Source organism: Oncorhynchus mykiss, chromosome 2 (assembly GCF_013265735.2).
Source record: "Oncorhynchus mykiss isolate Arlee chromosome 2, USDA_OmykA_1.1, whole genome shotgun sequence".
Classification (NCBI taxonomy): domain Eukaryota; kingdom Metazoa; phylum Chordata; class Actinopteri; order Salmoniformes; family Salmonidae; genus Oncorhynchus; species Oncorhynchus mykiss.
The window spans coordinates 37,863,201-37,891,169 of record NC_048566.1 but is presented as its reverse complement, the minus strand read 5'-3'; the positions used below and the strand labels follow the sequence as shown (position 1 = coordinate 37,891,169).

The following is a 27,969-nucleotide window of genomic DNA, read 5'->3' as shown; positions in this document are numbered from 1 at the left end:
AATGGTGGCTAGGCTATGTGAACGTGCAATACTGTTAAAGACGTCCTGCAGCGATTTTGAACTTTTCCTGTTGAAGAGCGATATCCCAAGCATAAATACAGTAAAGTACACACACTAAAGGGTAACTGCAAACTTCAAGGAATAGGGCATTCAAGGAGTTGGTTTGATGGGAATCTGTGGATGTCAACAGCCGCTTGAGGAACAATAGAGTAAAAGAGAAAAGGCCCACCGCGTGCTATGTCATGTAAATCAGGTGTTAAATGAGGTGAAAAGGAAACTGGAGTGCCAACTGTGTTTTAGAGTGGGGTTTCAGTGAATTTATGTAAATGATGAAGCTTATCTGCAGCGCAGGAAAATTCTCAGCGACAAAAAGAGGGATCGAATTAAGATCCTACATCTGTAAAATCAAAGCTTTCACCACTTCTCTTCCCTATACACAGAATGCAGTAATGAAAGTGAGTATAACGACTTATACATCTCTGCACTTTTGTGTCTTTTGTGTTTTTTGTGTCTAGTGCATGTACTGTGTGGCTCTTACAACCTTACCTTCCAGTACAATATAGACAGGTGTCAATAATGTAAATGTTAGATTTTCAACTCCTTATTGAATAAAGATACTGTACATAAAATCAGCAACACAGAATTACATTTAACAGATGTTAAATTAACCAAAGTTCTTTTTAATTTACATCTGAAAAACATTGGCTACAGGAACCATTTAAAAAAGTTATTGCCCCCAACCACATAGAATTGAACATGAATGTGTCAACCACAACGTTTATCATGCACATTAAAGAGTGCACCCCACACAGTCTACTCTGCAATCCAAACTTAACACAGACGTTACACAAGGGGGAAAGTCCCCATTCAATGAAGAAAACCTATCACATCATGATCTAACCAATCACCAATTTTTCTTAATATACAAAGGAAGCATTAATTACTACAAATGATTACAAATTGTGTCGTCTAATCAAAAGTTGAATGACTTTGCACAGGTATTTCTGAGGCACAGACTTCCAATGGCGAGACAGTATTAGTACACACCCAACCCAAGACCAAGTTAACAGTTCTGAAATGTACAAGATATAACAATCCAATACAGGATTCTCAACAAACTAGACAAGATAACAAACATCCAGGTAGCCTATTGTGACTTTGCAGACAGGGTATGCCAATTCATTTTACTTGACAGTCTCTGTTTGCCAGCGGTGTAAAGTATTTAGGTAGTACTTTACTTTTTAGAATTTTTCTGGGAGACTCAACTTTTACTTGAGTCATTTTCTATTAAGGTATCTTTACTTTTACTCAAGTATGACGATTGGGTACTTTTTCCACCACTGCTGAGCCTCTTGTTTCACTCCACAATGCAGGTCTGTAGAATATAACCTTTGACCCGATTTGGTCCCATTGTCAGAGGGGTCATTTGCAAGATGCTGGACTAGCAAGACCACTATAAACCAAACGATCTAAACCATATAGACCATTAGAAACTGGCCCAGTTGTCATGTAAAAAGGGGATTTGATTGCCTCTAGCTGTACTTTAGCATGTTTTTAGATTCTACCAGGCTACAAAGTTGAATGTTACGTAGTTGAACGCTACGTATTTGAAAACAACTACGTATGTCACATAGTTGAACATGCAGGTTACATATTTGAATCCGTAGGTTACATTGTTGAAACCTCAAACAGCATACTGCATTTTCTGAGGTTGATGGCTAAACTAGTCTAAAAATATATCTACTGTATAATAGTGTATGATTTATCACTACTATATAATAAATAAATAAAATGTTTATCTTCTAGTATAGTATTAATCGGTTTGGCCTCAAACGTAATTTAATTAGATAAATATGTGTCTGACATATTTGAACAAATCTATGGCACAAAAATATCCTCTTGTCATGCTCTGCAAAAAGGTGTGACATTCTCGCATCAAGATATAAACAAAGTGTTATGCAATGTTGCATCAGCCCTGTACTAAGAGGCATAACACCCCACAATGTACTGTTCATAGTGCTAACCTATCAAGTGCAGAGGTTGGTTATGTATATTTCCTATTCCAACACAGCAGTTCACTGTCTAACAGTGTTTCTACTATAAGCAGATAAAACACAAGTTAGCTATACCCTGACAAAAGTATAACATAATGTTGCGTAAAGATATTGTGTCAAAGAGAGTCCTGATTGATTCCTAATGTGTGTATTTGTGCACGGGCAACTCTCTCCAAAGTCCGGCCATTTGATGGATAAAGGCTGAGAGCAGGGTCTTTTCTTATTGGATAAGTCCAGGTAGTTTCTTATTGGACAGTGTTCGTTACTGGACAAGTCCAGGTAGTCCTTTCCTCCCCTGTTTCAGTCTGTTTTCATCCATTTGAACACGACCCAGATGACTTGAGACAATAGAATATTGCCACTGTGTTGGTACAATGTTTCACTCTCCCTGAGCTCCCTCACTGCTCAGTGTTTTCCATGTCTTCAGACTTCTCCTGGTCTTTGTGGTCCTGCTCCGTGTCCTCCTCCTGGGGCTCGCCCTCCTCCTCCCCCCTGTTGAGCTGGAACTTGTCATGTGTCCACTTGGGGCTGCTGTTGTTGTTGTTGGTTGGGTTGTTGGGTGGGCCAACGCTGGCCTTCCGGATAATGAAACGGCCCCCGCTGCCACGCAGGAAGTTCCCCCGTCCTCGGTTGTCCACCCACTTCCTCTCGCCCTCCCTGTCATCATGCTGAAGGAGAAATGGAAAGACAGGAAAAGAGAGAAAGAGTTAATATCTTGAAGTGAGCTTGAAGGTAGTACCATTATTAGCAAGTTCAAAGGAGCTGTGAATTTGGTGAATTCACAAATTTGATTTGAGTAATGAATTAATTTGAGTATGGAATCTTATGTATAGGCAAGAGGAAACAAAGATATATTTATAATGGCATGGGTACAAACCTACCAAGTAGTATTTTCGGCTCTTGGGGGTGTACTCCGGGTCCCAGTCCTCATTCTTGGGGTGAACTGGTATGCCCATGTTAGGGGGATTACCGTTGGCATTGTTTTCCTGATAATTTCCCCTGTTCCAGCCCCTTCCTCTTATTCTAAATTGCTGCAACATGAGTCAAACACAGAGAACCCAGATCACAAAAACAAGACAATTATTGCACAAATTAAAATAACTATCCATGAGTTTGATTTCCCAGAAAAATCTTTCCAAGTGCAAAGCCAAAGAAGAAAATAAACTGCTATCATGGCATATTTTTTCGATTTCAAATGGGGTTTTCTTTTCAGGTTAGTTGTGGTGGTACTTTGTCTTGTTCTCTTGATGATTCTATTCTTTATCAGATCCTTTACTTTCCAAAATTAATATGAGTGCACGTCCATGAGCAAACTTACAAAGCCTCCGCGTCCTCGTCCCCTCTCCATGGGGCTGCCATAGTCCCCCCGAGGCCCCAGCCTGGCTTTGTTAAAGCCCTCGTCTTTGAGCTCAGGCTCCTTGTGGGGATAGTCTCCTCCCCTGTGAGATTCGGCAGATGAAGAGGAGGAGCGGGAGCGAGATTGCTTCTTCTTGTTTCTCCTGGAGGAAGAGCTTAAGGTTGAGGGACCAAAATAACTTTAAAAGTCAGTTCATTGTTAGCTCCATTGCTTGTCTTGTAAGATCCTGGCTAGTTGCAGATATGTACATGACTTGTAAAGTAAATGTAGTAAATGGAATGTGGTAAAGTAAAGTGATTGTGATGCTTGTGATAGAGAAGTGGTTCTAAAAACTCTCAGGGACCATCAGACCTTTCACAATTTTGTTGTAGCTCTGAACTAACTCACCTGATTCACATTGTCAAAGGCGTGATAGCCATATAATAGATAAAATACATGGAACTGTTGGGGGCCCCGATGAGAGGTTTGAGAACCACTGCTATAGAGTGTGAGTTGGTTGAACATACTTGGACTTCTTGTGGTGCTTGGAGGATTTCTCAGCGGACCTCTCCATGCTAGCCTCTGGGGAGTCTCCTGAATCTCTCCCCCCATCCTGTTTATAATCTCTCTCCCGGGTGGAATATTTTTTACGGCGCTCAATATCCAGACGAAGGTCCATTGAGTCACCCTTCATTTTTTTACCTTCGTCCTGTGCAGGAAAAAAAAAATAAAAGAACACAAGGACATGGACATGCTATGGGTTAGCATTGAGATGTGCTGTCAGTCTGCAATCAGTCTTGTTTGCACACTGCATGCGAGGGGCCGGGAGAACTGTTACAAGACCATAACTAACCAACAAACTCTGGGAACTGCCCGTTTAACGGCTGTTGTGTAACTTTTGACCGGCATAAGTGAAAACAGACCATTCTGGAACTACACTGAACACAAATCAAAACGCAACATGTAAAGTGTTGATCCCATGTTTCATGAGCTGAAATAAAATATTCCAGAAATCTTGTATACGCACAAAAAACATATTTCTTTCCAATGTTTTGCACACGTGTTTACATCCATGTTAGTGAGCATTTCTCCTTTGCCAAGATAATCCATCCACCTGACAGGTGTGGCATATCAAGAAGTTGATTAAATAGCATGACCATTACACAGGTGCACCTTGTGCTGGGGACAATATAAGGCCACTCTAAAATGTGCAGTTTTGTCACACAACACAAAGCCACAGATGTCTCAAGTTTTGAAGGCGTGCAATTGGCATGCTGACAGCAGGAATGTCCACCATAGCTATTGCCAGAAAGTGAATGTTCACTATTGCCAGAAAATGAATGTTAATTTCTCTACCATAAGCCATACCAGCATCTCCAATGTCGTGTTAGAGTACATCCAACCGGCCTCACAACCGCAGACCACGTGTAACCACGGCAGCTCAGAGGACTTCCACATTCGGCTTCTTCACCTGCGAGATCGTTTGAGACCTGCCACCCGGACAGCTGATGAAACTGTGGGTTTGCACAACCAAAGAATGTCTGCACAAACTGTCAGAAAACATCTCAGGGAAGCTCATCTGCATGCTCGTCGTCCTCAACAGGGTCTTGACCTGACTGCAGTTCGGCGTCGTAACCGACTTCAGAGGGCATATACTCATATTGCCACTGACAAGCTGGAGAATTGTGCTCTTCACAGATGAATCCCGGTTTCAACTGTACCGGGCAGATGGCAGAAGGCATGTATGGCGTCATGTGTACGAGTGGTTTGCTGATGTCAATGTTGTGAACAGAGTGCCCCATGGTGATGGTGGGGTTATGGTATGGGCAGGAATAAGCTACAGACAACGAACACAACTGCATTTTATTGATGGCAATTTGAATGCACAGAGATACCGTGACGAGATCCTGAGGCCCATTGTCGTACAATTAATCCGCCACCATCACCTCACGTTTCAGCATAATAATGCACAGCCCCCGTTGGCAAGCATCCGTACACAATTCCCGGAAGCTGAAAATGTCCCAGTTCTTCCCTGGAAACCCATTTCATTAAGCTCCTGACGAACAGTTATTCTGTATATATAGTATATCTGTGACCAACAGATGCATATCTGTATTCCCAGTCATGTGAAATTCGTAGATTAGGGCCTAATTCATTTATTTCAATTGACTGATTTCCTTATATGAACTATAACTCAGTAAAATCTACAAAATTGTTGCATGTTGCGTTTATGTTTTTGTTCGGTGTACTTTCCCAGATCTGCACAACACAATGTTGAACCTCTGCAACACAACTGAACATAATGCGGTTTCAAACTCCTGAAGGAGCTGAGTTCATTGACTTTCACGCTGTTTTATTTCCCTAAAATGTTTCCGTTTTGAAGAGAGTTCAATGTAGCCATACTGCAAAATGGTCTCAGTCAGATGTCATCAAGTGACCGAAGTTATAAGTAGGCCTAGAGACTGTATAAGCACTCTACAAGTACAACAGGTTTTTGCTTTTGACTATATTTCCCCTTATTTGTTGAAGAATAATACTTACTATGACATTTGTTTAGAGTCCTTTGAATGGCTTGGACACAGGAGCAATTGGCCGTTTCCATTTCTGACCCCTCATGTTTTTCGACTCAATGGTCTCATGGGGGCTTGTACCCACAGTATCACCAAATCATCATACGTGGAGGGGGAGTATATAACACACAACAAATTCAATGTGCCTCGTTTTGCATTTGCTTTGCTTTTAGACGTTATGCATCTCCCTTCAAAGAAAAGCACAGGCTTAGACAGAGAACGCAGTCTAAAGGTGGATGGCTGGCTCGCTCGCTCGCTGTTGTTTTGTCAGTTTTCCCAAAATACTTCATATTTCAAAATGTTCAGTCACCTTGTAACTGCCATCCCCGGAGCTTTTCATCCCCTCAAACAGGTGAGAGTGTTTCTTTAAAGCACTGAGAGAAACATCAATTATCCTGCAAGAGAGAAACACAATGTCTAACTTTGCCACAGCTCAGGTGGCAAATACAACAGAAGCAAGGGATTACTCTAAAACATTTTAGGTCAGTGCTGTTCAGATGAGGACTGAAATGACTGCCAAGAATTACTCTTAGTTTCACGTCTGTGCTGCTCAGGTGAGTACTGAAAGGACTGCAAGGAATTATTTCTTATTTTCAGTGATGATCAGATGAGGACTAAAATGAATTGTCTACGAGCAATGTATAGACCCGGATGACTCCAGGATATCACATAGCAAACAAGACCACCAGTGAACGTGCACTGATTGACAAAAGGTAAGACAAATACCTTTGTAAGCTTTGATAAACAAAAGGTGATGCCACAGCACACTGAAGGTGAGATGGTCGCTCAGAATGGAGACTCTACCTGTGTATCTCTGGGCTCTTTCTTGGCTTCATCATTTCCTTTTGTGCAGCTCTTCTTTGGTACATGGCAAATCGCTCATTTAGAGTAATTCCGTTGGATGGAAAGTGCTGTGCTGTAATCAACAGGAACCAGAACTTGTTACACAACAGATATGACAGTACATGCTGTGCCAATGCACTTTCCTATTACTTTAAATTCATAAGTTACGCACAGTGTTAGCTTGAGACCATAAAAACAATATTTTCAGCTGTATCAAAGGTTATATATATATATATATATATATATGTATATTTTAATGTGAGTTTATTAGCCTCATAGGATCATAAACGGTATAATACCCATGCAAATGTTTCATAGCAATGAAGAACATTTTTGGAAAACTTCTCGAAACCAAATTCCATTAGATAACATTTGTGCCTGAAAAACGACTCCATGTTTTTTTGGTGTACAGCAATATTTCTCCATAATCATTCCCACACGGGATTGCAGGGCTAGATAGGCATACTGGCCAAGCTATTTCACAAGCATTTGGCAACCCTTTTCAGTTTGACCTATTAAATAATATACTGTATAGGCTATATAAACCTTTTGATATCGCAATTGCACCTTAACTTGCACCTGTGTTAAAGCCCAGCTAGCAGAGAGACTGGTCAGTTGCAAAGGATCAGGGGTTAGAGAGGTCAGTCACCTTTTATGTAGTGGACAATGGTGACAATGTGCTGTGCAAACAGCTCTGAGGGACTCCTTTGTAATTGTGTGGCCTGAATGTGCTGGAAGAAAGAGCGAAACTCCTGCTCCTTTTTAGTAGGATGCACAAGATCCCGTGATAATCGTCGCTCACCAACCATAACACCAGAGGAGCTGGGGAAAGAGACAAAACAACAACAACAAAAATGTCATTTGATGTTTCACCTTTTCCCTTTATGGCGGAAAATAAACAGAGAACAAAGAGAATGGGATCTTTCTCATGAGACTTTTATAAACAACACCCGAAAGATTTAATCTGGAGGGGTAATTTCATTATCTCAATTGTCACAGCACACATCTTTATTCATTTTGATAAAGCTCATGGTTTCATAGAACTATGACTCAAAGAGGCTATAAAACATGGCCCAGGCCTGAGCCAAAGAGTGTGTCTCATGATTCATGGCTTCCTGCTAATGGAGATTGAAACGTATCCAAGGCGATAAAGGCATCAGAGTCCTCTGTGTGAATCTATGTCGTGATGGTGCATACTGCTTACCTTGCCACGTCATCTCTGAGAGAATCCATTCTGACACTGAACTCCGCTCCTCTTTTCTCTGAGGCCCTTGGGGGAGAGTCCTCCCCCCTGACCATGAACATCTCTCGGTCAGAGTTCCTCCGTGGTGCGGGTGTGGGGGACTGGCTGGAGGCAGCTTTCTCTTTCCTCCTGTCTTTGCTGACGTTCTCCGGGGAGAAGCCTCTGAGCATGCCCGCTATGGCCTCTCTCTTGGCCAGGGCCGCAGCTATGGCCGCAGCCTTCTCCTGCTTCCGGCTGCGGTAAATCTCCTCCGCCATGGCATCAAGATCATCATCTTTGGCAGCCACCTGCAAGTAGGCCAGGTCCTCCCACTTGCCGAAGCGCTCCTCAAATAGCTCGCGGGCCGAGAGGGTGACTTTGCTCTTTGGCTTGGGCGACTCATCGTCCTCCCGGTCATGCTCTTTGTGGAGCACCTTGGGATGGGGCTTGGGTATCAACTCCTCTTCCTCGCCATCGCAGGAAAAGAAAGGGGAGGCTTTCAAGAAGCGGTTCAACGACACCTTCCCCTCATCGTCAAAGTCTTCCTTGTACTTCTCATTCTCCCCTTTGTCGGGCTCTCTGTCAAAGATGCCCCCAGAGGCCTTCATGCCATTCCCTTTCTCCCGCTCCACATCCCCACCATTGGTTTTCATCTCTCTGCCATTCTCCCAACTGGACTGCGTTTTCTTATGATTGTGCTCTTCCAAGAACCTAGACAATGGCGAAGAGAGAAAGAGAAACAACTGTGTTTAAATGCATCTTGAACAACAGTTCAGGTGAGTGCCCTGCAACTTTATTACAAAACCATGCGAAATAAATAAGGATGCTTGTCAATGGTGTAGGTAAAAATGGAAGACTTAGGGTAATGGAGGATAAAGTTATAAACATAGAATATGACGGCCATCAAAAGATCTCCCTTCTTCAAAGGCCCAAGCCATGAGGGATTTGTCATGGTTAGTGCAGCGTTGACTGGCCAAGAAAACACACACATCTCAAAACTCCCAAGGGCCTGTAATGCCTTCTCAACTTACAAACTCCTGTTTCAGCATGCTATGACGACGACCACCAAGGGCTTAGGGCCAAGAACAAATACCAGGGACAAATTATTCTATGTGGTGCATGACGCATTGGGAAAGAACCATGAATTCTAAATACAAATTTAAAAAAAGACTCAATACAATTGGCACATCACAACTATCTACTAACCTCACTAAATGAAAGGTGTCAATAATTATGACAGATATTTCCTAGCCATGAAAAGGGTCTTTGACCAAAATGTTGACAATAATCATGTGCTACAACGTGAACTTGGGGGCAGTAAATTCTTGCACCAAAAATGAGAAAAACATGGTAGTGTGTGTGTTAACCTTTCACTTCTAAAGATATTTCAGAAGTGGCAAAGAGAAAAGGAGACAAATAATTGTATTACCTTTTGAACACTGAAGAGATAGCTTTATCTCCTGCCAGGTTGTCGTCTTTAGAGAAGAAGCCAAAGCCAGAGAACACAGGTGTGGGGCTTTTCTGAGAAGGGCTTTTGGTGGAAGGTGAACTGCCCACCGTCTGTATCTGCCATGAGGGGGCACCATTGTACTTGGGGCCATTAGCATTAGTGCTTTTAGGAGAGGGACTAGACAGGGTCGAAGCTGGAGCGCCCTGACCAATGATAACAGCTGAGCGCACCTGAGGACTTGACCCCTTAGGGCTGGTGCTGTTGCTGTGATCCGTCACGCCCTGCCAGTTAGCCTTGGGCCTGTCCCCACTGGCGCCCCCATCAGGCCCTGCAGACCCCCCTGTGATCTCCACAGGCTCACCATGTCCTCCTCCTCCTACTCCTTTCTTCTGGACCTCCTTGGAGGCAGAACGCTCCTCCTTGACATCCTTAGAGTTCTGCGTAGCCGACCCAGAGCCCGACCTGCGTGTGGGAGAGGAGGAATGTGAGGAAGAGGAGTGGTGGGAGCGCCGGGATCGGAGCGAGGAAGAGCGGTCCGAGTACTTGGAGTGGCTGTGGGAATGAGGGCTACCAGAGCGCTTTTTAGGGGTACGGGATCGTCCCCGTCTCGGGCTGTGGGGTTGTTGCTGCTGCTGTTGTTGTTGCTGCTGCTGCTGTTGGGGGTGCTGCTGTTGGGGGTGCTGCCTGTAGTTCTGCCAGTTATTGGGGCGGTAGTTGTTATAGCCGCCTCCACCACCCCTCTGGAAGCGTCCCCGTGGGAAGTAGCCACGCCCTCGGCCTCTGAAGTAGTAGGGCCTCCGGAAGCCTCGGTTGTAGCCCCGGAACTCACGGTTATTATTCTGGTACTCCCTTGGGTAGTTCCGCTCTCGGTTATTGTGGGATGGAGAATGAGATCTGGAGCGCGAGCGAGTGCGGGACCTAGAGCTTTGAAAGTGGGAGAAAGAGAGAAGGCAGAAGGGATAGAGAGATGAAAGGGAAGGAAGATGAAGAGAAGATGACTGAAAGTACTTTGAGGAATAAGGTGTGCAATGCTGTTTTTCTCAAGACTATAAACAACCTTATAGCCTGAGCAATACATTTTTTTGTGTTGTGTGATGCTGTCCTCCTTCCAAGACCTTCCAAAACAACTAGGCCAACACATTTTGTTTCCAGTTCACATTGGGTCTACAGCTTAAAAAATAATCAAGTGCCTGTTGGTTACAGGGGAAAAAAAGAAAAAGTGACAGATACTCATGTACTTAGCAGTTTTGTTTCTGTAAAGTACATCATAATCCCATGTACATGGCACACTGTGACGCATCTGTGTGCATCTGACAAATATATTAACAGAGGTAGCAAACCACATCTTAAAATGTAACTGCTGGGAAGTGGGAATGCATGGGTGCACAATGGAAGCAATGGAGAAAAACAGACTTCAAGATTCGTCTAGAGAATATGGCTGTGAGGTCTACCCAGTCCACATGGTGGCTCCATAGCACCATGGACAGTAAAGCATAACAGAAGAAGTTTCTCCAGTTTCTAAACAATCTATCGCCTCTAAGTATTAAAAATTAAGTTGACACATATGGTCCATCTTAGCTACAGTAAAGAAAACAGTCTCATTTAAAGAGGATACATCGGAGACTACTCATATATCAGCACGATCCAACAATACATAGCCTGGTAAATAGTCCGAATCCTTTGATAACATGAGTTAAAAGTCATTAAAAATCTCAAACTGCTCAGCAGCTTTGCACTGCAGTCAATATCCCTCCACAGGCAAAGATGGATAACTTGCACAAATAACAAGGAGAAATTCAAACTACAGTCAGCATTACAGAAAAATACCTACAATTACATCACTTAGACTAAAAGCACACAAAATCGAAAAAGAAAACCACCATTGACAGAACAATCTAGTACTCCTAAGTAAGAGCCATCTGGAAACCTTTGAAGTAAACAACAAAGCCCTGCGGTACTACTCACCCAGTGTGTTTTTTCATTGGAATAAAGAGTGAGTAGAGAAGGTAGTGCACCGAGCAGCATTGCACACTCACATTGAAAGCAAGACACTCTGCATCTCTTATGCTGAGCACTAGTGGAAAGAGGCAGTCACATGGGCCATATGGGAAAAATGTCTAGTCTAATCCTTCAAAGCAAAAGGACGGGGCTCGGCTTGCCAATTACCCTGGCTGGCCAGTCTGCCCAGAAACATAGGCTAAAATGAGAAATTCAGTCAGCCAGCTACTATATACAGGGATTTAGGACAGCTAAAATCACAGTTTTGTGATGGAAATGGCCTAATATTACATAATACAGCATTTTCAAACCAAACAATGTAGGCTATCTTTACATTGGATTTAAATTTCACTTGAAATGCTAAAGATTTGTGGGTAAATGCAGTACTTTTGATGAAGGAACATTTCATGGAATGCTTACATCTAAAATAAGTAATGTCTGTGCGTGTGTGCCGTCTTGTACTGCGAGAGGGTTACATTTCATACACTGTAAACAGTGATAGGCCAATCCAGGTCCAGCATTGACTTGCAGGTTCAAGCCATCTCTTTTCTGAACTCATAGAACTCAAGACCATGGCTTAATAGTGCCATACTGTGCCACTCCACGGAGAAGAGCTGCCATGCATTTCAGACTCCACAAAACAATTCTGCCAGCAGCAAGAGTGGCCGGTGGTGTCACACTCAAACTAGTTTCCCTTGCAAATGAACATTGTAGCCGAATGACAGATTCATTTCCATTTAGGGCTACACATCATAGTAAAAGCACTAGGTAGATGTTGAACATGTAGCCTATTAACGAATGCCAATATCGTAGTAAGGGAAAAGGGGATACCTAGTCAGTTGTACTGAATGCATTCAACTGAAATGTGTCTTCCGCATTTAACCCAACCCCTCCCGAATCAGAGAGGTGCGGGTAATGCAAATCATTCTGAAATGTTTCTGGTGCAAGTCAAAGGCCTGTGTAGTAGTGGGAGAACTCATTACAATAGCCAAGAACCAAGTCTCACTGAGGCAAGTGTGCCATCACAGCACCAGAGCTCTTTCCCACACACATCAATTTCCTTTGTATAAAGTGCACTAGACCCTGGGTAAGGCCAGCAGAAAGCTGTTGTCGCTCTGCACTTAATATGAGTGCCAACTCAACATAAAGCACAGGAAATGCATGGGTTGAGGCAGGAAATCAGAAAGTGTATGCTTCAGCACCACTTCAACCCCTTCCAAGCACACTCAAATATAACACCATGGACAGCTGCAGAAAGACTGGGGTGTCAGCTATGACATGACACCTTGACTGTAACGAGTCCGAGTCGGGAAGCAAGTTCAGGGAGTGAGTGAGTGTTTTAATTTCATTAATAAACCAACCAACCAACACGAAACACAAACAACGCACCGACATGAAACAGAGTCAATAACACCTGAGGAAAGAACCAAGGGGAGTGACAGATATCGGGAAGATAATCAAGGAGGTGATGGAGTCCAGGTGAGTGTCATGAGGCGCAGGTACGCGAGACGATAGTGACAGGTGTGCAGGATAATCAGCACCCTGATGACCTAGAGGCCGGAGAGGGAGTATACGTGACACTGACTTTGAAAAAATCTATTTTGGTTATTGAACTACACTAAGTGAAGTGGATTTACACCCATTAACAGAATTACCTTAAAGGAATTTCATAATGGGTCTCTGATCTGACCTACACATAAATGCATAACTATGGATATGAATGTCATTCTCTTCATGGTGATGTATCCTGAATAGGTACACAAAGGTGGAAATATGCAGTATCCTCCTTTGCATATTTGGATATTATTTTTAATGAGCTCCGCCACCAAACAAGACCCTATTTGGTCGGTCCGAACCGGACCAAATCTGAACCAGTCATTGACGTCTATGTTTCACAAGTTTGGACATCAAAGTACAGCACAGTAGAGCTCAGTAGAGTATAGTAGAGTACAGCACAGCACAGTAGTGCTCAGTAGAGTATAGTAGAGTACAGCACAGCAAAGTAGAGTAGGATTCAGTGCAGTACAGTCGAGTTTAGTAGAGTATATTAAAGTAGAGTAGAATTTAGTAAAGTAAAGTATAATTCATTTCAGAACATTATTCGGAACTGTACAGTTCAGTACAATACATTATAGTGTACTCCACTCTAGTGTGGTCTACTGTGTACTGTACTGAACTCTACTCCACTCTATTCTCGAGTACCTAACAATACACTGCTTTTCTTTACTTTACTGTACTCTACTGTGTTCTACTGTACTGTAATGAGTTCCAATTTTGTGTAACATAGATATCTATGATCGGTTCAGATTTGGTCCGATCTGGGCCAAATGAAGGATGAGGATGCTGCTGGTTACAGTAAATGGAAAGAGAGGTGGCTCATGGGTAGGTGTCAGTAAGAGCTGTGAGAGGTGACATTAATTGGAGGTAGAGAAGGAGAGAGAGAGGGAGGGGTTGTCCGACTCTTCACACTCTTGCCACCACCTGACGACAGAAATAGAAAGGAAACCGTTATCAGCTGAACATAACCATATTCCAGTGGAAGGAAGGACAGTAGCAGGTGACCCAACTGTGGTTTGTGACTACTATGATTTCCCATTTTAGCCTATTAAAATAGCAGAAATTCTGTTACGGATCTTTCTGAAATTCTGTTACCGATTTGGTCGCAGAATTACAAGTTTTATCCACTTAATAACTCATAAACAAAGTGTATATTAGTAAAAACACTATAACTAATTGATAGGTCTACCTTTACTTGTTATTTCTGTGAATTTTAATTATCCTCTCTCCTCTTATTATAAATGAGAAAATATCTTAAAGATAGAGTATGTGGGATATTGGTAACAGAATTGAAAGGCACAAGGCAATGTTTCTTAAACTTCCATATTATGTTAGCTCAAATAAGCAAAGGAAAACGACAGTCATTCATTACTTTAAGACATGAATGAACGTTAGACCGGTGGAAATCTGTCCTTTGGCCTGATGAGTACAAATTTGAGATTTTTGGCTCCAACCACCGTTTCTTTGTGAGACAGAGTAGGTGAACTGATAATCCTTCCATGTGTTGTTCCGAGCATTAAGCATAGAGGAGGTGTGATGGTGTGGGGGTGCTTTGCTGGTGACACTATCAGTGATTTATTTACAATTCAAGGCACACTTAACCAGCATGGCTACCACAGCATCTTGCAGTGATATGCTATCCCATCTGGTTTGCGCTTAGTGGGAAGGCTCTAGAAATTGTAAAAGACTCCATACACCCTAGTCATACTCTTCTCTCTGCTACCGCACGGCAAGAGGTACTGGAGCGCCAAGTCTAGGTCCAAAAGGCTTCTCAACAGCTTCTACCCCCAAGCCATAAGATTCCTGAACAACTAATCAAATGGCTACCCAGACTATTTGCATTGTATATAGCATTGCTACTGTTATTTTACTGCTGCTCCTTAATTATTTGTTACTTTTATTCCTTATTTTTTACTTATCTATTTTTTACTTAACACATATTTTTCTTAGTTAAAAGCTTGTAAGTAAGCATTTCACTGTTGTATTCAGTGCATGTGACACATACAATTAGATTTTTATTTGTATTTCAACAGGACAATGAACCAAAACACACCTCCAGGCTGTGCAAGGGCTATTTGACCAAGAAGGAGAGTGATGGAGTGCTGCATCAGATGACCTGGCCTCCAAAATCACCCGACCTCAACCCAATTGAGATCATTTGGGATGAGTTGGACCAAAGAGTGAAGGAAAAACAGCCAACAAGTGCTCAGCATATGTGGGAACTCCTTCAAGACTGTTAGAAAAGCATTTCTCATGAAACTGGTTGAGAGAACGCCAAGAGTGTGCAAAGCTGTTTAACACGTGCTATTTCATAGTTTTGATGTATGCACTACTATTCAACAATATAGAACATAGTAAAAATGAAGAAATACCCTTGAATGAGTAGTTGTGTCCAAACTTTTGACTGGTACTGTACATTCTATAGACCCTACAGAGTACTCCCTACAATACTGCGGCACCCAGAATAGTTCTTGCTCTATAACCTGTTGAATCTATGGGGGCGCTATTTCATTATTGGATAAAAAAACATTCCCGTTTTAAGCGCAATATTTTGTCACGAAAAGATGCTTGACTATGCATATAATTGACAGCTTTGGAAAGAAAACACTCTAACGTTTCCAAATTTGCAAAGATATTGTCTGTGAGTGCCCCAGAACTGATGCTACAGGCGAAACCAAGATGAAACTTCAAACAGGAAGTGAACAAAATTTCTGAGGCGCTGTTTTCCATTGTCTCCTTATATGGCTGTGAATGCGCCAGGAACGAGCCTACACTTTCTGCCATTTCCCTAAGGTGTCTGCAGCATTGTGACGTATTTGTAGGCATATCATTGGAAGATTGGCCATAAGAGACTACATTTACCAGGTGTCCGCCCGGTGTCCTTTGTCGAAATTGGTGCGTAATCTTCAGCTGCAAGCATTCTTCCATGGGATTCAGAGGAGAGAGCAGACTTCCACGAACGTTATATCATCGAAGAGATATGTGAAAAACACCTTGAGGATTGATTCTAAACAACGTTTGCCATGTTTCAGTCGATATTATGGAGTTAATTTGGAAAAAAGTTCGGCGTTTTGATGACTGAATTTTTCGGTTTTGAACAAAACGGAGCGATTTCTCATTCACAAAGAATCTTTTTGGAAAAACTGAACATTTGCTTTCTAACTGAGAGTCTCCTCATTGAAAACATCCGAAGTTCTTCAAAGGTAAATTATTTTATTTGAATGCTTTTCTTGTTTTGTGAAAATGTTGCCTGCTCATTGCTACGCTAAATGCTACGCTAGCTATCAACACTGTTACACAAATGCTTGTTTTGCTATGGTTGAAAAGCATATTTTGAAAATCTGAGATGACAGTGTTGTTAACAAAAGGCTAAGCTTGAGAGCTAGCATATTTATTTCATTTGCGATTTTCATGAATAGTTAACGTTGCGTTATGGTAATGAGCTTGAGGCTGTATTCACGATCCCGGATCCGGGATGGCTAGATGTATGCACTACTATTCAACAATATAGAACATAGTAAAAATGAAGATATACCCTTGAATGAGTAGTTGTGTCCAAACTTTTGACTGGTACTGTACATTCTATAGACCCTACAGAGTACTCCCTACAATACTGCGGCACCCAGAATAGTTATTGCTCTATAAGCCAATATGAATTCCATAAACAGTGATTTGCATTGGGGGCATTTATTTGACCTTGGAACATGTTTTAAAACCCAAATGTAATGCATATTTCACTTAAATATGAAAAACTATTGTTAATGTTTAGACAATCATTTTTCATATATCATTAATATCATTAATAAAATGCATGTTGTTGACACTTTTATACTGTTATGTCGGGGGACTTTTATTTTTAAACTTTTTGAAATTCAGTTACTCTGAAGTACTTTTTTAGTGTTGCTGATGAGACGCTGGTCATGTGATGAGTTCGCAAATCAAATGCCCAATTGTGGTGCCAACCGGACAGCAAAAAACAAGCAAATAAACCTTTATTTACTGTAATTTAAAGTAGTTAAAGGGTTGAATTAGATTATATACTGTAGCTACCTCAGTCGTTATTTAAAATTATTTCGGGTACTTTACGGCAATTGCTAGCTAGATTAAATTTAGGAAGCTAGCTAGCAGGCTCAGCTAAACAAAAATCCCCTTAGATACATCCACATCTCATAGTTACGTCATGAAATGTGTAAATGAAAGAGGAATATAATAATATGAATAGAATAGATTTTCCCATCTCCCCATTTAGTTTCTGGCTCTGCACAGAAATGCCCTTATCCAGATGGTGTGACAAAGACATTTCCTAACAGACATGCTAACTTTCTTTGTTGTTACTTTTAAGGTTGGAACCAACATCCAGTATGAGGCAGAGAGGCAAGAACCATTTGTCCGCCATCTCAGGGACAAGCTGCACTATTCACAGTTATGTGTAATGTTCAATTGCTGGACTTGAAACTTAAAGAATTTGTATTGTTTCAAAAATGTGCATATGAAAGGACATGTATGTGTTAAACATGTCTTTGATGTTTATTTGTTAGTGATAATTCATTTGTGTTTACATCATTAAGCCTTGATGTATGTGTTAAGAATGACCAAAGGTGTCTGACTTTATAGTAAGTACAGCATCATATGACTTTATTGTTATTTAACTAGGCAAGTCAGTTAAGAACAAATGATTATTTATAATGACGGCCTAGGAACAGTGGGTTAACTGCCTTGACAGATTTTTACCTTGTCAGCTCGGGGATTCGATCTAGCAACCTTTCAGTTACAAAATGTTTCTGACTTTAAATTAAGTAAAGCATCATGTGATGTAGTCTTAATGGATGTGCTATGAATGACCGAAGATGTCTCACATCAAACAAAGTATTACAGGACACTACATAGTGTCAATCAATAGGTTGTTAACGTTCTGCTGATTTATGAAGGTTCTCTCATGATCCACAGGTTACTGTAAGGTATTTAAATGGGTTAATGGACCTGCAAAGCTTTTGTGTGTGTCAGAGCCAAAATGATTTGGAGTAGTCCAACCTGAGACCACCGCAACAGGTATTCCTCGTCTGATCCCATGCTGGAGACCAGGGCTTGATTACAACCTGTTACAATGGTGCCAACCATCTGATCTTTCAGAGGGGGAGTGGGTGAATGTGTCAAAGACCTGATGGACCCAACACCGCACGGTATGGCTCGTTTTTGTCGTGTGCGTGTTTGTGCACTGAGGAACATGTAACTTGGCTCCAGAAGAAAGACACTTTTAATTTCTTTAGGTTGGGAGCTTTCATCAAGATAAGTGTTTCTTGGTGTAACATCGTCTCCAGGCTACTGCACACACAGCACATATAAGCCTGGGATATCAACCATCCATCAACCATTCAAAGTGGGATAAGAGTGACCATTTAATTCTAAAGGAGTGACCTTACTGAGTAAACTATTTGTCATTGTCACTAGCTAACACAGTAAAAAAAAAATATTATGGCAAAACCCTGCCCACTTCACAATTTATCTTCTTAAAATTAGATTTTAAATCTAACCATAACTAATAAAAGCCATGTTTGATGCGTTGGTCCTCCAGAACTTCCGCACATTTGGGTGGAAGGGTCTGCGAATGAGATTAGGGGTTTTGTGACTAACATGACTTTATTTTAGATCGTAATCCAATCTTTCGACCCAACACCCTTCATAAAGCACATGGTGATATCACATTCGACATAGTGATTTATGTCACTTTTGACATTGGTGATTATGTCACACAGTCATGCCACATTTATGGACCCTTTATAAAGCATGATATAAGGTAATAGATACTTTGTAACACATTTTGACTCAGCTTTCATTTGACACCCAATTAGACATACTCCTATGAACTTCACATGTTGGTGATGACAAATTAAACATGCCATGCACACAATTTGACATGCTCAAATGAACTTCACATGTTGGTGATGACAAATGAAACAGGTCATGCATTGAGGCCCAAACATAGCATGCATAGTCCACACATAACTGTTGGAGGTCAGCAACCAATCAGGAGCATTTAAAACCTTGACTAACATAGCAACAACCGTTGCCGGGTCAAAAGCATTTCTTACAATCTATGAGTAGCATATCTGTCAAGACGCTGTCAGCAACTCTTATCTCTTTTTGATTTATCACTCGTTGCTTTCCATATAGACAACAAGACGGAAACAATCTTTCTCAGAAAAAGTGTTCCCTCCCCTCTTGTTTCTGTTTCAAAATCTTCTTCAAGCTCTCTACGCATGTGATAACCTTTTGTGAAATTTATTGACAGAAAATAAATACTTCATATGTCCTTATAAGGTGGAATATGTTGCCTCATCCCTCTTAACCTGACAATTTATAGACAAAATAATATGAATTCATAACAATGCCCTAGTTTGAGGTGGTCCGTAATTTGTAGGTAAGCAAGTTAGATCAGTTACAGTAAGTTACGTTGTTAGCCACCTGTAGCGATGCTTCCGAGATCTGGATCGTGAGCTGCTTCTGGAGCGGGAGTGGGACCGAGACTTAGAGGCTGACTTCATTGCCTTGGACATCACTGCAAGCTACCTCTTTGAGACAACAGCCTGTCAGACAAACAGAGGGGGGGAGTCAGTGATCATGAGCATCTACACAATTTCAACATTTCACCCACCTTTTAATAGGCCCACATAGGCAACATTGAATAAGTAGAACAAGGAAAAATGTAATCAGCTAAAGTGCTGGTCATAGGATTAATAAACATGATTGACTATGATTTCATTTTTGCGTACAAAAACTGATATTCTTCAATGAGGCCTACTACATAGGAGATACCCACGATGTAATACAACTTAACAAGATCAAGGATTCTTCACAACATATTTGAAGATTTAAAGCAAAATGGCTGTGAACGAGTAAAAGTGGGCAAATCTGTAAATCACTGTGACCGAAGTGTCAGGTGGCAAACTACAACCAGACGGCTAGGCCGCTGAATGATTATCTACAGTCACTGCAGAAACAGAGGGATTAAGATAAAGAGCTGTGACTCCAGAAAAAGAGACAAAGCTTTTGCGCAAAAATGTACAGTGAATCAACTTTAAAAGAAGTGCAAAAAAGCTACTAGCGTACACTAACTATTACTGCCAAAAAACTGTTGGAGAACAGTGTGGATACTGCAGCAAGTAACATAACCAGTTTCATGTAGTCAGTCAAACCAGTTTCATGTAATCAGCCATTTGCATTAAGGAATCTGTTTCATTCCAGTGATGAGACTAAACATTTGACTCAGACTCAAGCGGCGCGTATTAGAGGTCGACCGATTAATCGGAATGGCCGATTAATTAGGGCCGATTTCAAGTTTTAATAACAATCTGTATTTTTGGGCGCCGATTTTGCAGATTTAAAAAATATATTTTTTTATACCTTTATTTACCTAGTCAAGTCAGTTAAGAACACATTCTTATTTTCAATGACGGCCTAGGAAAGGTGGGTTAACTGCCTTGTTCAGGGGCAGAAGGACAGATTTTAACCTTGTCAGCTCGGGGGATCCCATCTTGCAACCTTACAGTTAACTAGTCCAACGCTCTAACCACCTGCCTCTCATTGCACTCCACGAGGAGCCTGCCTGTTACGTGAATGCAGTAGAAGCCAAGGTAAGTTGCTAGCTAGCATTATACTTATCTTATAAAAAACAATCAATCAATCATAATCACTAGTTATAACTTCACATGGTTGATGATATTACTAGTTCATCTAGCGTGTCCTGCACGATGATAATAATCGATGATTTAACAAAAGTGCATTTGCAAAAAAAAGGCACAATCGTTGGACGACTGTACCTAACCATAAACACCAATGCATTTCTTAAAATCAATACACAAAAGTACATATTTTTAAACCTGCATATCTAGCTAAAATAAATCCAGGTTAGCAGGCAATATTAACCAGGTGAAATTGTCACTTCTCTTGTGCTCATTGCACGCAGAGTCAGGGTATATGCAACAGTTTGGGCAGCCTGGCTCATTGCAAACTAATTTGCCAGAATTTTATGTAACTATGACATAACATTGAAGGTTGTGCAATGTAACAAGAATATTTAGACTTAGGGATGCCACCCGTTAGATAAAATACTGAACGGTTCCGTATTTCACTGAAATAATAATGTTTTGCTTTCGAAATTATAGTTTCCGGATTCGACCATATTAATGACTAAAGGCTCGTATTTCTGTGTGTTATGTTCCAATTAAGTCTATGATTTGATAGAGCAGTCTGACAGAGCGATGGTAGGCAGCAGCAGACTCGTAAGCATTCATTCAAACAGCACTTTCGTGCGTAGTTCCAGCAGCTCTTCGCAAGCACAGTGCTGTTTATGACTTCAAGCCTATCGGCCTAATGGCTGGTGTAACCGATGTGAAATGGCTAGCTAGTTAGCGGGGTGCGCGCTAATAGCGTTTCAAACATCACTCGCTCTGAGACTTGGAGTAGTTATTCCCCTTGCTCTGCATGGGTAACGCTGCTTCAAGGGCGGCTGTTGTCGATGTGTTCCTCGTTCGAGCCCAGGTAGGGGCGAGGAGAGGGACGGAAGCTATACTGTTACACTGGCAATACTATAGTGCCTATAAGAACATTGAATAGTCAACGGTATATGAAATACAAATGGTATGGAGAGAAATAGTCCTATAAATACTATATTAACTACAACCTAAAAACTCCTACCTTGGAATATTGAAGCCTCATGTTAAAAGGAACCACCAACTTTCATATGTTATCATGTTCTGAGCAAGGAACAGCTTTTTTACATGGCACATATTGCACTTTTACTTTTCCAACACTTTGTTTTTGCATTATTTAAACCAAATTGAACATGTTTCATTATTTATTTGATTTTTATTGATGTATTATATTAAGTTTAAATAAGTGTTCATTCAGTATTGCTGTAATTGTCATTATTACAAATACATATTTTTTTTAATCGGCCGATTAATCGGTATCGGCTTTTTTTGGTCCTCCAATAATCAGTATCGGTATCGGCGTTGAAAAATCATAATCGGTCGACCTCTAGCGTGTATACCATCCCTGGACAATAAAGTAAACAAGTTCAGGGCGAGGATCTCCTTCCAGAGAGACATCACGAAGTGTAACATACTCTTTTTACAGAATCATGGCACTCTCCAGATATATTGTCCCCGTCCATTCAGCCAGCGGGGTTCTCCATCCATCGCGCAGACAGGAAGAAAAATCTCTCAGGGAAAAAGAAAGGCAGATGGGTTTGTTTCATCTTTAACAACTCATGGTGTGATTGTGGTAATGTACACGAACTCAAGTCCTTTTGTTCTCCCGATCTGGAATACCTCCCCATCAAATGCCGACCACATTATCTCCCAAGATAATTTTATTTGGTTATCATCACTGCAGTGTATATTCGACAGTACATGGACAAAGTGGAGTTGCAATTCAAAGGTCAGGATTTGGCATAAGCAGCATGAATCCATGGACCCATCATGCCTTGTACAGGCTGGTGGCAGTGGTGTACTGGTGTGGGGAATGTTTTTCTGGCACACTTTAGGTCCCTTGATATCATTTGAGCAACAAAAGTTTCCAACACCTTATAGGCCCCGAATAATTTTGTCTGTTCTGGAGGCAAAGAGGGATCCGACCTGGTACTAGATGGGCGTGCCCAATAACTCTGACATTGCTCGTTCTGATATTTTTTATCTTTTTTTATTTAACTTTTTGGATTATGTGCGTATAGTTTCATATTGCTAGGTATTATTACTGCACTGTTGGAGCTGCATTGTTGGAGGATTTCGCTGCACCTGCAATAACATCTGCAAATACGTGTACGCGACCAATAAAATTTGAATTGATTATACAAAGTTACAAGACATTACTGGAGAGCTTTATAAGTTTCACAACCTGAACAACTGGGCTGCCAATAAAGAGAAGGGAAGAGGTCATTCTGGCTCTCCGAAATAAACTAATTGAAAGGATAATGCTCATATGGTGCCAGACCAGCAAGTGGATTGGCTCATGAGAGTTGAGAAGATGATCTGATTATTGGGCCTAATGCAACTGCCAATCAGTGGCCCGAGAATGTCCATTCTAGAATAGCGCAATCAGTGCCTAACATCTTAACATGTTCCTTACCTCTGTGGAGGGTAAATACGATTCCTTAAGGGGATTCTGGCTATATTCTGAGAATGACTCATATGATCCAGCAGATGAGGTTATTCAGTCTATGGACACTCTCCATGGCATATGATCTTCGGTCTAAGTGAGTAGGGATCAAAACATTTACTTTTCATTTTGAGAAGCATCTGAGGGGGAATGCTGTGAGGAGGAAATTGCAGACTAAACATTGGGAGGACTTCAAAAACGGTGCACCGGTATCAAGCAGCACATGGTGGTCGCAGAGTATATCCCTGCTACTATTTTGGTGAGTACTGAAATGGATCCCTCCTCCTGCTACTCCTCTATGGTGCTCCTTCCCTCGCTTTTCTTCATTGCAGACTGCGCTTGTTATTTTTGGCTTCCAGGGCTAATTTCCTGAAGGCACTGGAATATACTTTTATTCTTACCGGGCACATTTCATGACCAGCATTCAGAGCGTGCTCCCGTATCCACATTTGGAAAATAAAGGGAACCTAAACCCTGGTCAACAGATGGTATGGCATATTATGAAATTAGACATTTTGCAAAGTACTCTCCGCAGAAGACCTTTATCTCCTAGTCATACACAGTTGACTTAATACACGTAGCCTATGGCTGTATAAGTGCATATACTGTAATACCAAGAATTTGTTTAAAACTCATTAAACAATCAAGAAAAACATATATTTTAAGGGTTCTCTCGGGACAGGTTTCATATGGCTGAGAATAAACCTTTCTGAAAGCTCTCAAATGCCTGTCAAATGAAACAAAACAAGATAGGGGCCATAACTGTGCATTCATCCACTAGGTAACTAGAGTATAATCACTTCCTTCACTTAATTTTGTGTGACTGGTTTATCTTACAGGTAAAACCGTGTAGGGCCAAAACCAGGGCAAACTGGGCATTCACTAGGTAACTCTTGTATCATGTATTATCATTTTTAACTGAAATAGATGCTCCCCTGAATTGTGTGTGACTGGTTTATCTTACTGGTAAAATGGCAAGGATATGTGTAGCCCATTCCAGGTGTAGTTAACTGTAACTTAATAAATAATAAGTGTCAGTAAAGTGGGATGAATCATGGGTCCATTTCAGTCAGAACACAGTGACCCACTTCCAACTGTTAACCAGAGGCAGCTGCCTGTCTCCTCCTCACAGAGTGTGCTTCCCAGCCTAATCACTAGGATTTAAACATCCAAAAGGCTGTAACAAGCATCTACACTAATTATGTACCCTCTACTGGCAGACACACAAAAACACCCACCCTGGTGCAAAGAGTGACAGCTGCTCAAGCCCGGTCACCTGTTCGTTTTATTTAAGGGCAGAAGTTGTTGCGAACAATGGTTGGGCAACTCGATACAGCACCAAGAATATAAGCAGACACACCCCGCTCAATCAACTACTCTATCATTAAGACCTGGATGCCTCAGAAGCAGCTGGAATCACATTTTGGCAACTATATGGACCACTGAGACAACACTCCCAACAGCAACTGTCACTGAAATGTGGGCATCATTGTCAGAGTGTCAGAGTTTTCCCTCAAGACGTGGCTTTGTTGAGGCGGTTCATGGATTGCCAAGCGGACTCTGCTCCTGGAGTCCAGATACACTGTGTTAGCTTCCTTCCATACAGTTCCATGGACATCCGAGGATAATTATTATGTTTCTTAAAGTTGCCTTATTACCAAATAGGCTCATTGTAACTTGATTTAGGCCTATTGATAATGGAACTCTCAGATAAGAATTAACTCAACCAACGACTGCGTCATTGTGATTTTCTGAGGCAAACTCAACACTGACCGAAGCTAACAAACCAACATTGAATTGGACAATGCAACAATAATCATTAAATACCAAACAAACAAATAAAATCACTTAATAACTGAAAGGCTGAGAAAGTTATGTGGTTTATTTTCTCAGAGTGAGAAAATACAGAGTGAGAAAATACAGGGTCCCATAGCAGTGTCCTCACTGAAAGTTCAGTGTCTGTCTACGTCAGACAGTCCCTCTATTGGATGCAAACCGCCACAGCGAATTCACATCCACTCCCACCAATGGAGTCGGATCCATGTGCAGTACATATAATCACTCTTTCTTCCCACTTGAGATTTCTTAAAAAACCTCAGTCAGCGCTATAATCAGTATGTTTATTTCTTGCTGTAAATAGGCGGAAAGTTCATATCTGTGTGAGCTTTTGATTTACACAACTGTTGTCCTGAAAATACATAGCAGAACATTACTGAGGCATCCTCAAATTGCGAGGACATGCTTCTCAACTTGCTGCTATCAAGATGGACCTCAACAGCTAAAGGTCCTCTCCATTTTGGTCCGTTGTGAACAGCATGGCAAGCTATCGTTCCTTATATTAGCAATGTGATGAGATGATGTATATGTTAGGTATTGCCCATTGACATCTTCATTCAAATGTCGTCTAAAGCTGTAGATATCTGATGTATTTGGTCAACTTTCAGTGTCAGCCATTCTACCAGGTCCAGAGTCGTTACATTCACACACAAGTGATGTTACCCCAGAGTTGACAGAGTCAAAAACGCCATATCAAATTGTCGACTTCTCCTGTGAACTCCCCCATTTCTCATCACATTTTGCGTCTGTCTGAAAAGAAATGTCACGTAAGTTGTGAATCCTGTGAAAAGACAAGTGTTGACACAACATCCTGTAGATACAACACTTTGACACTGGAGAGTACCAGTTACAGGGGTGTCCTCAAATGTACACCACACAGAATAGAAGGTATCACCCATGCATTCACAGCATCAACTGTAGACTAGTCAACAACAGAGCTTACATACTGTAAAAGACCACAAGGCCGATTACTGTAAATCCTATTGCTTTTACAATGATCCCCATTAACAGCAAATAGAAAAGTTATTCTTATTAAAAAAACAAGTGACAGTACAGCACAGCCTCTTTGTTATAAGGACCTGTGTCAGGATACCGGTGGGAATGTGGTTACACCTTTCTTATCTGTGTACATTTGAACAGATATTATTTGCATTAAGAGAACAATAAACCAGGACCTTAGAGCAAACTGCAACAGGATATGCTATGATGTAGTGATTATTTACGCAAAGGGCGGCACAATTAAACATGTCCCATTTTTTACTCATAAATAATTAGAAATTATAATTGGGGGGTGAACTATGAACTATGACTGCATTTATGAAGAAAGCTGGATACCTCACTGGCTGACTGAGCTCTATCATTGCTGATCAATCAATTGACAACATGAAATGCATTTAAAGTGACATCGAGCTGTTGACTTTCTGGGGCTTGACGTGATGGTCATTCCGGTTCTTTTCAGTGAGCCGGCTCGTTCGGCTCAGCTCACCAAAAAGAGCAGGCTATTTTGTCTCCCAAACGGCTCTTAAAAAATATGTTTTGTATTGTTTCAAGTCAAAATAGTTTGCGATAGTTTGACTATGATTGGTGTTAAAACAATTCTAATTAAAATGAAACCATCTCTACCTTAACCACAATGTATTTTAAAATGCATTGGTTTGTTATAAAAAAAATGCTATTAAACATTTGCATTTAAAGTATAACTTTTTAATGTATATAAACAAAGTGCATATAAATCTAATCATTCAAAACAAATACAATCTGAACAGCATAATATAATACTGCACCATATCAAAGAAAAATAAATAACAATGTGCAAAACTGTAGCATCCCACTTAAAACATTAAACTGGTCCCTCTTTTCTCTATCGTGTTTATTGCCATGTTATAACCAGCAGCACACAACAATGCTGACCATATTTTGCTTTTATGAGAGATTTGCATTCAGAAATGCAAGCTGCCTCACTTTCGAGGGGCTGATGCGGTTGCTTCTCTCAGTAATTATTTGTTTCAAGAAGACCCTCTGAGGTAACGGATGTGGCAACTATGCATAGTCTCCCTGTCATGACTTTAGTAAACCGTGGGTAGACAGAGGCCTTGTTCTTCCACCAGCTCAGAAGATCTGCAGATCTTTCAGAACGAATGTGTGCACTTGAGTATTTAGGACTACATTATTTTATTTATTTATTCGTTCTTTGAATTAGTTCATTTTATTAATTGAAATATTTTGATCATTCATATCTTATTTTTTAAATATTTTTATAAATAGATTCGGCTCTTCTGATATATGAGCCGGCTCCCAACGTTCACCAACAAGAGCCGGCTCTTAGAGCTGACTTGTTCGCGAACGACCCATCGCTAGTAGCTTGACAATGGTGTCGAATAAATGAGAAATACAAACATAACATTACACTGTTTCATGCCATGAGAATAACCTCACAAGTAATACATTATAGCATATATAGTAGCTGGTGGGGATAAAAGGACATACTACAGCAGGGATAGACAGGCTATAGCTTACCTCCGATATTTCTGTTTTTTTCACGCTCCTCTGGCGGGTCCGGGGCGTACAGCTTCTTGGTTGACAGTCGGCGGAGGATCCGTTGCTGTCACACTGTCAACCAAGTCATTTTCGATGATAGGTTGCAGTCCGAACAAACAGGCCAGTTGAGCTAACTTTGGCTACTGTGTGTCAAGCATCTTATTGACCGAAACATGTGCGGGAATGACGTTTATCAGCTCGTTCAACAAGCCTTTTATCAGGTCCGTTTTGTATTCATGTCACATTAAATAACTACAGCAGTTGTAATGCGACACTGCGCTGTGCGCTCAAGAGGAATAAATTCAAAGTGGAGAAATCATCAGAGAACGCATACAATACGAAGCTATAGTACTGGCTACAGTAGAATCTTCCTTCGCAGCGCAGCAGGGGGTGTGAGTGCTGCTCAGTGC

General features: G+C 41.2%; 1 protein-coding gene across 4 annotated transcripts; it reads right to left on the bottom strand.

Annotated features, from left to right (window-relative positions):
* Window positions 1-659: 659 nt before the first annotated feature.
* Window positions 660-27,969, bottom strand: LOC110489035 (thyroid hormone receptor-associated protein 3). 4 transcript variants are annotated; one of them, XM_021561587.2, is made up of 11 exons: window positions 27,539-27,967; window positions 19,493-19,614; window positions 9,455-10,399; window positions 8,008-8,736; window positions 7,453-7,625; window positions 6,765-6,876; window positions 6,271-6,355; window positions 3,918-4,099; window positions 3,373-3,565; window positions 2,936-3,085; window positions 660-2,722 (listed from the first exon to the last, which is right to left on the bottom strand). In XM_021561587.2, exons 2-11 carry the CDS (start codon window positions 19,582-19,584, stop codon window positions 2,453-2,455), a joined length of 2,931 nt encoding a protein of 976 aa, XP_021417262.2. In that variant the 5' UTR covers window positions 19,585-19,614; window positions 27,539-27,967; the 3' UTR covers window positions 660-2,452. The 4 variants fall into 4 exon arrangements, with proteins under 4 accessions (XP_021417262.2, XP_021417267.2, XP_021417275.2 ...); XM_021561592.2 differs by having other exon boundaries at window positions 3,373-3,553; window positions 27,539-27,966; XM_021561609.2 differs by having other exon boundaries at window positions 2,581-2,722; window positions 2,932-3,085; window positions 27,539-27,969.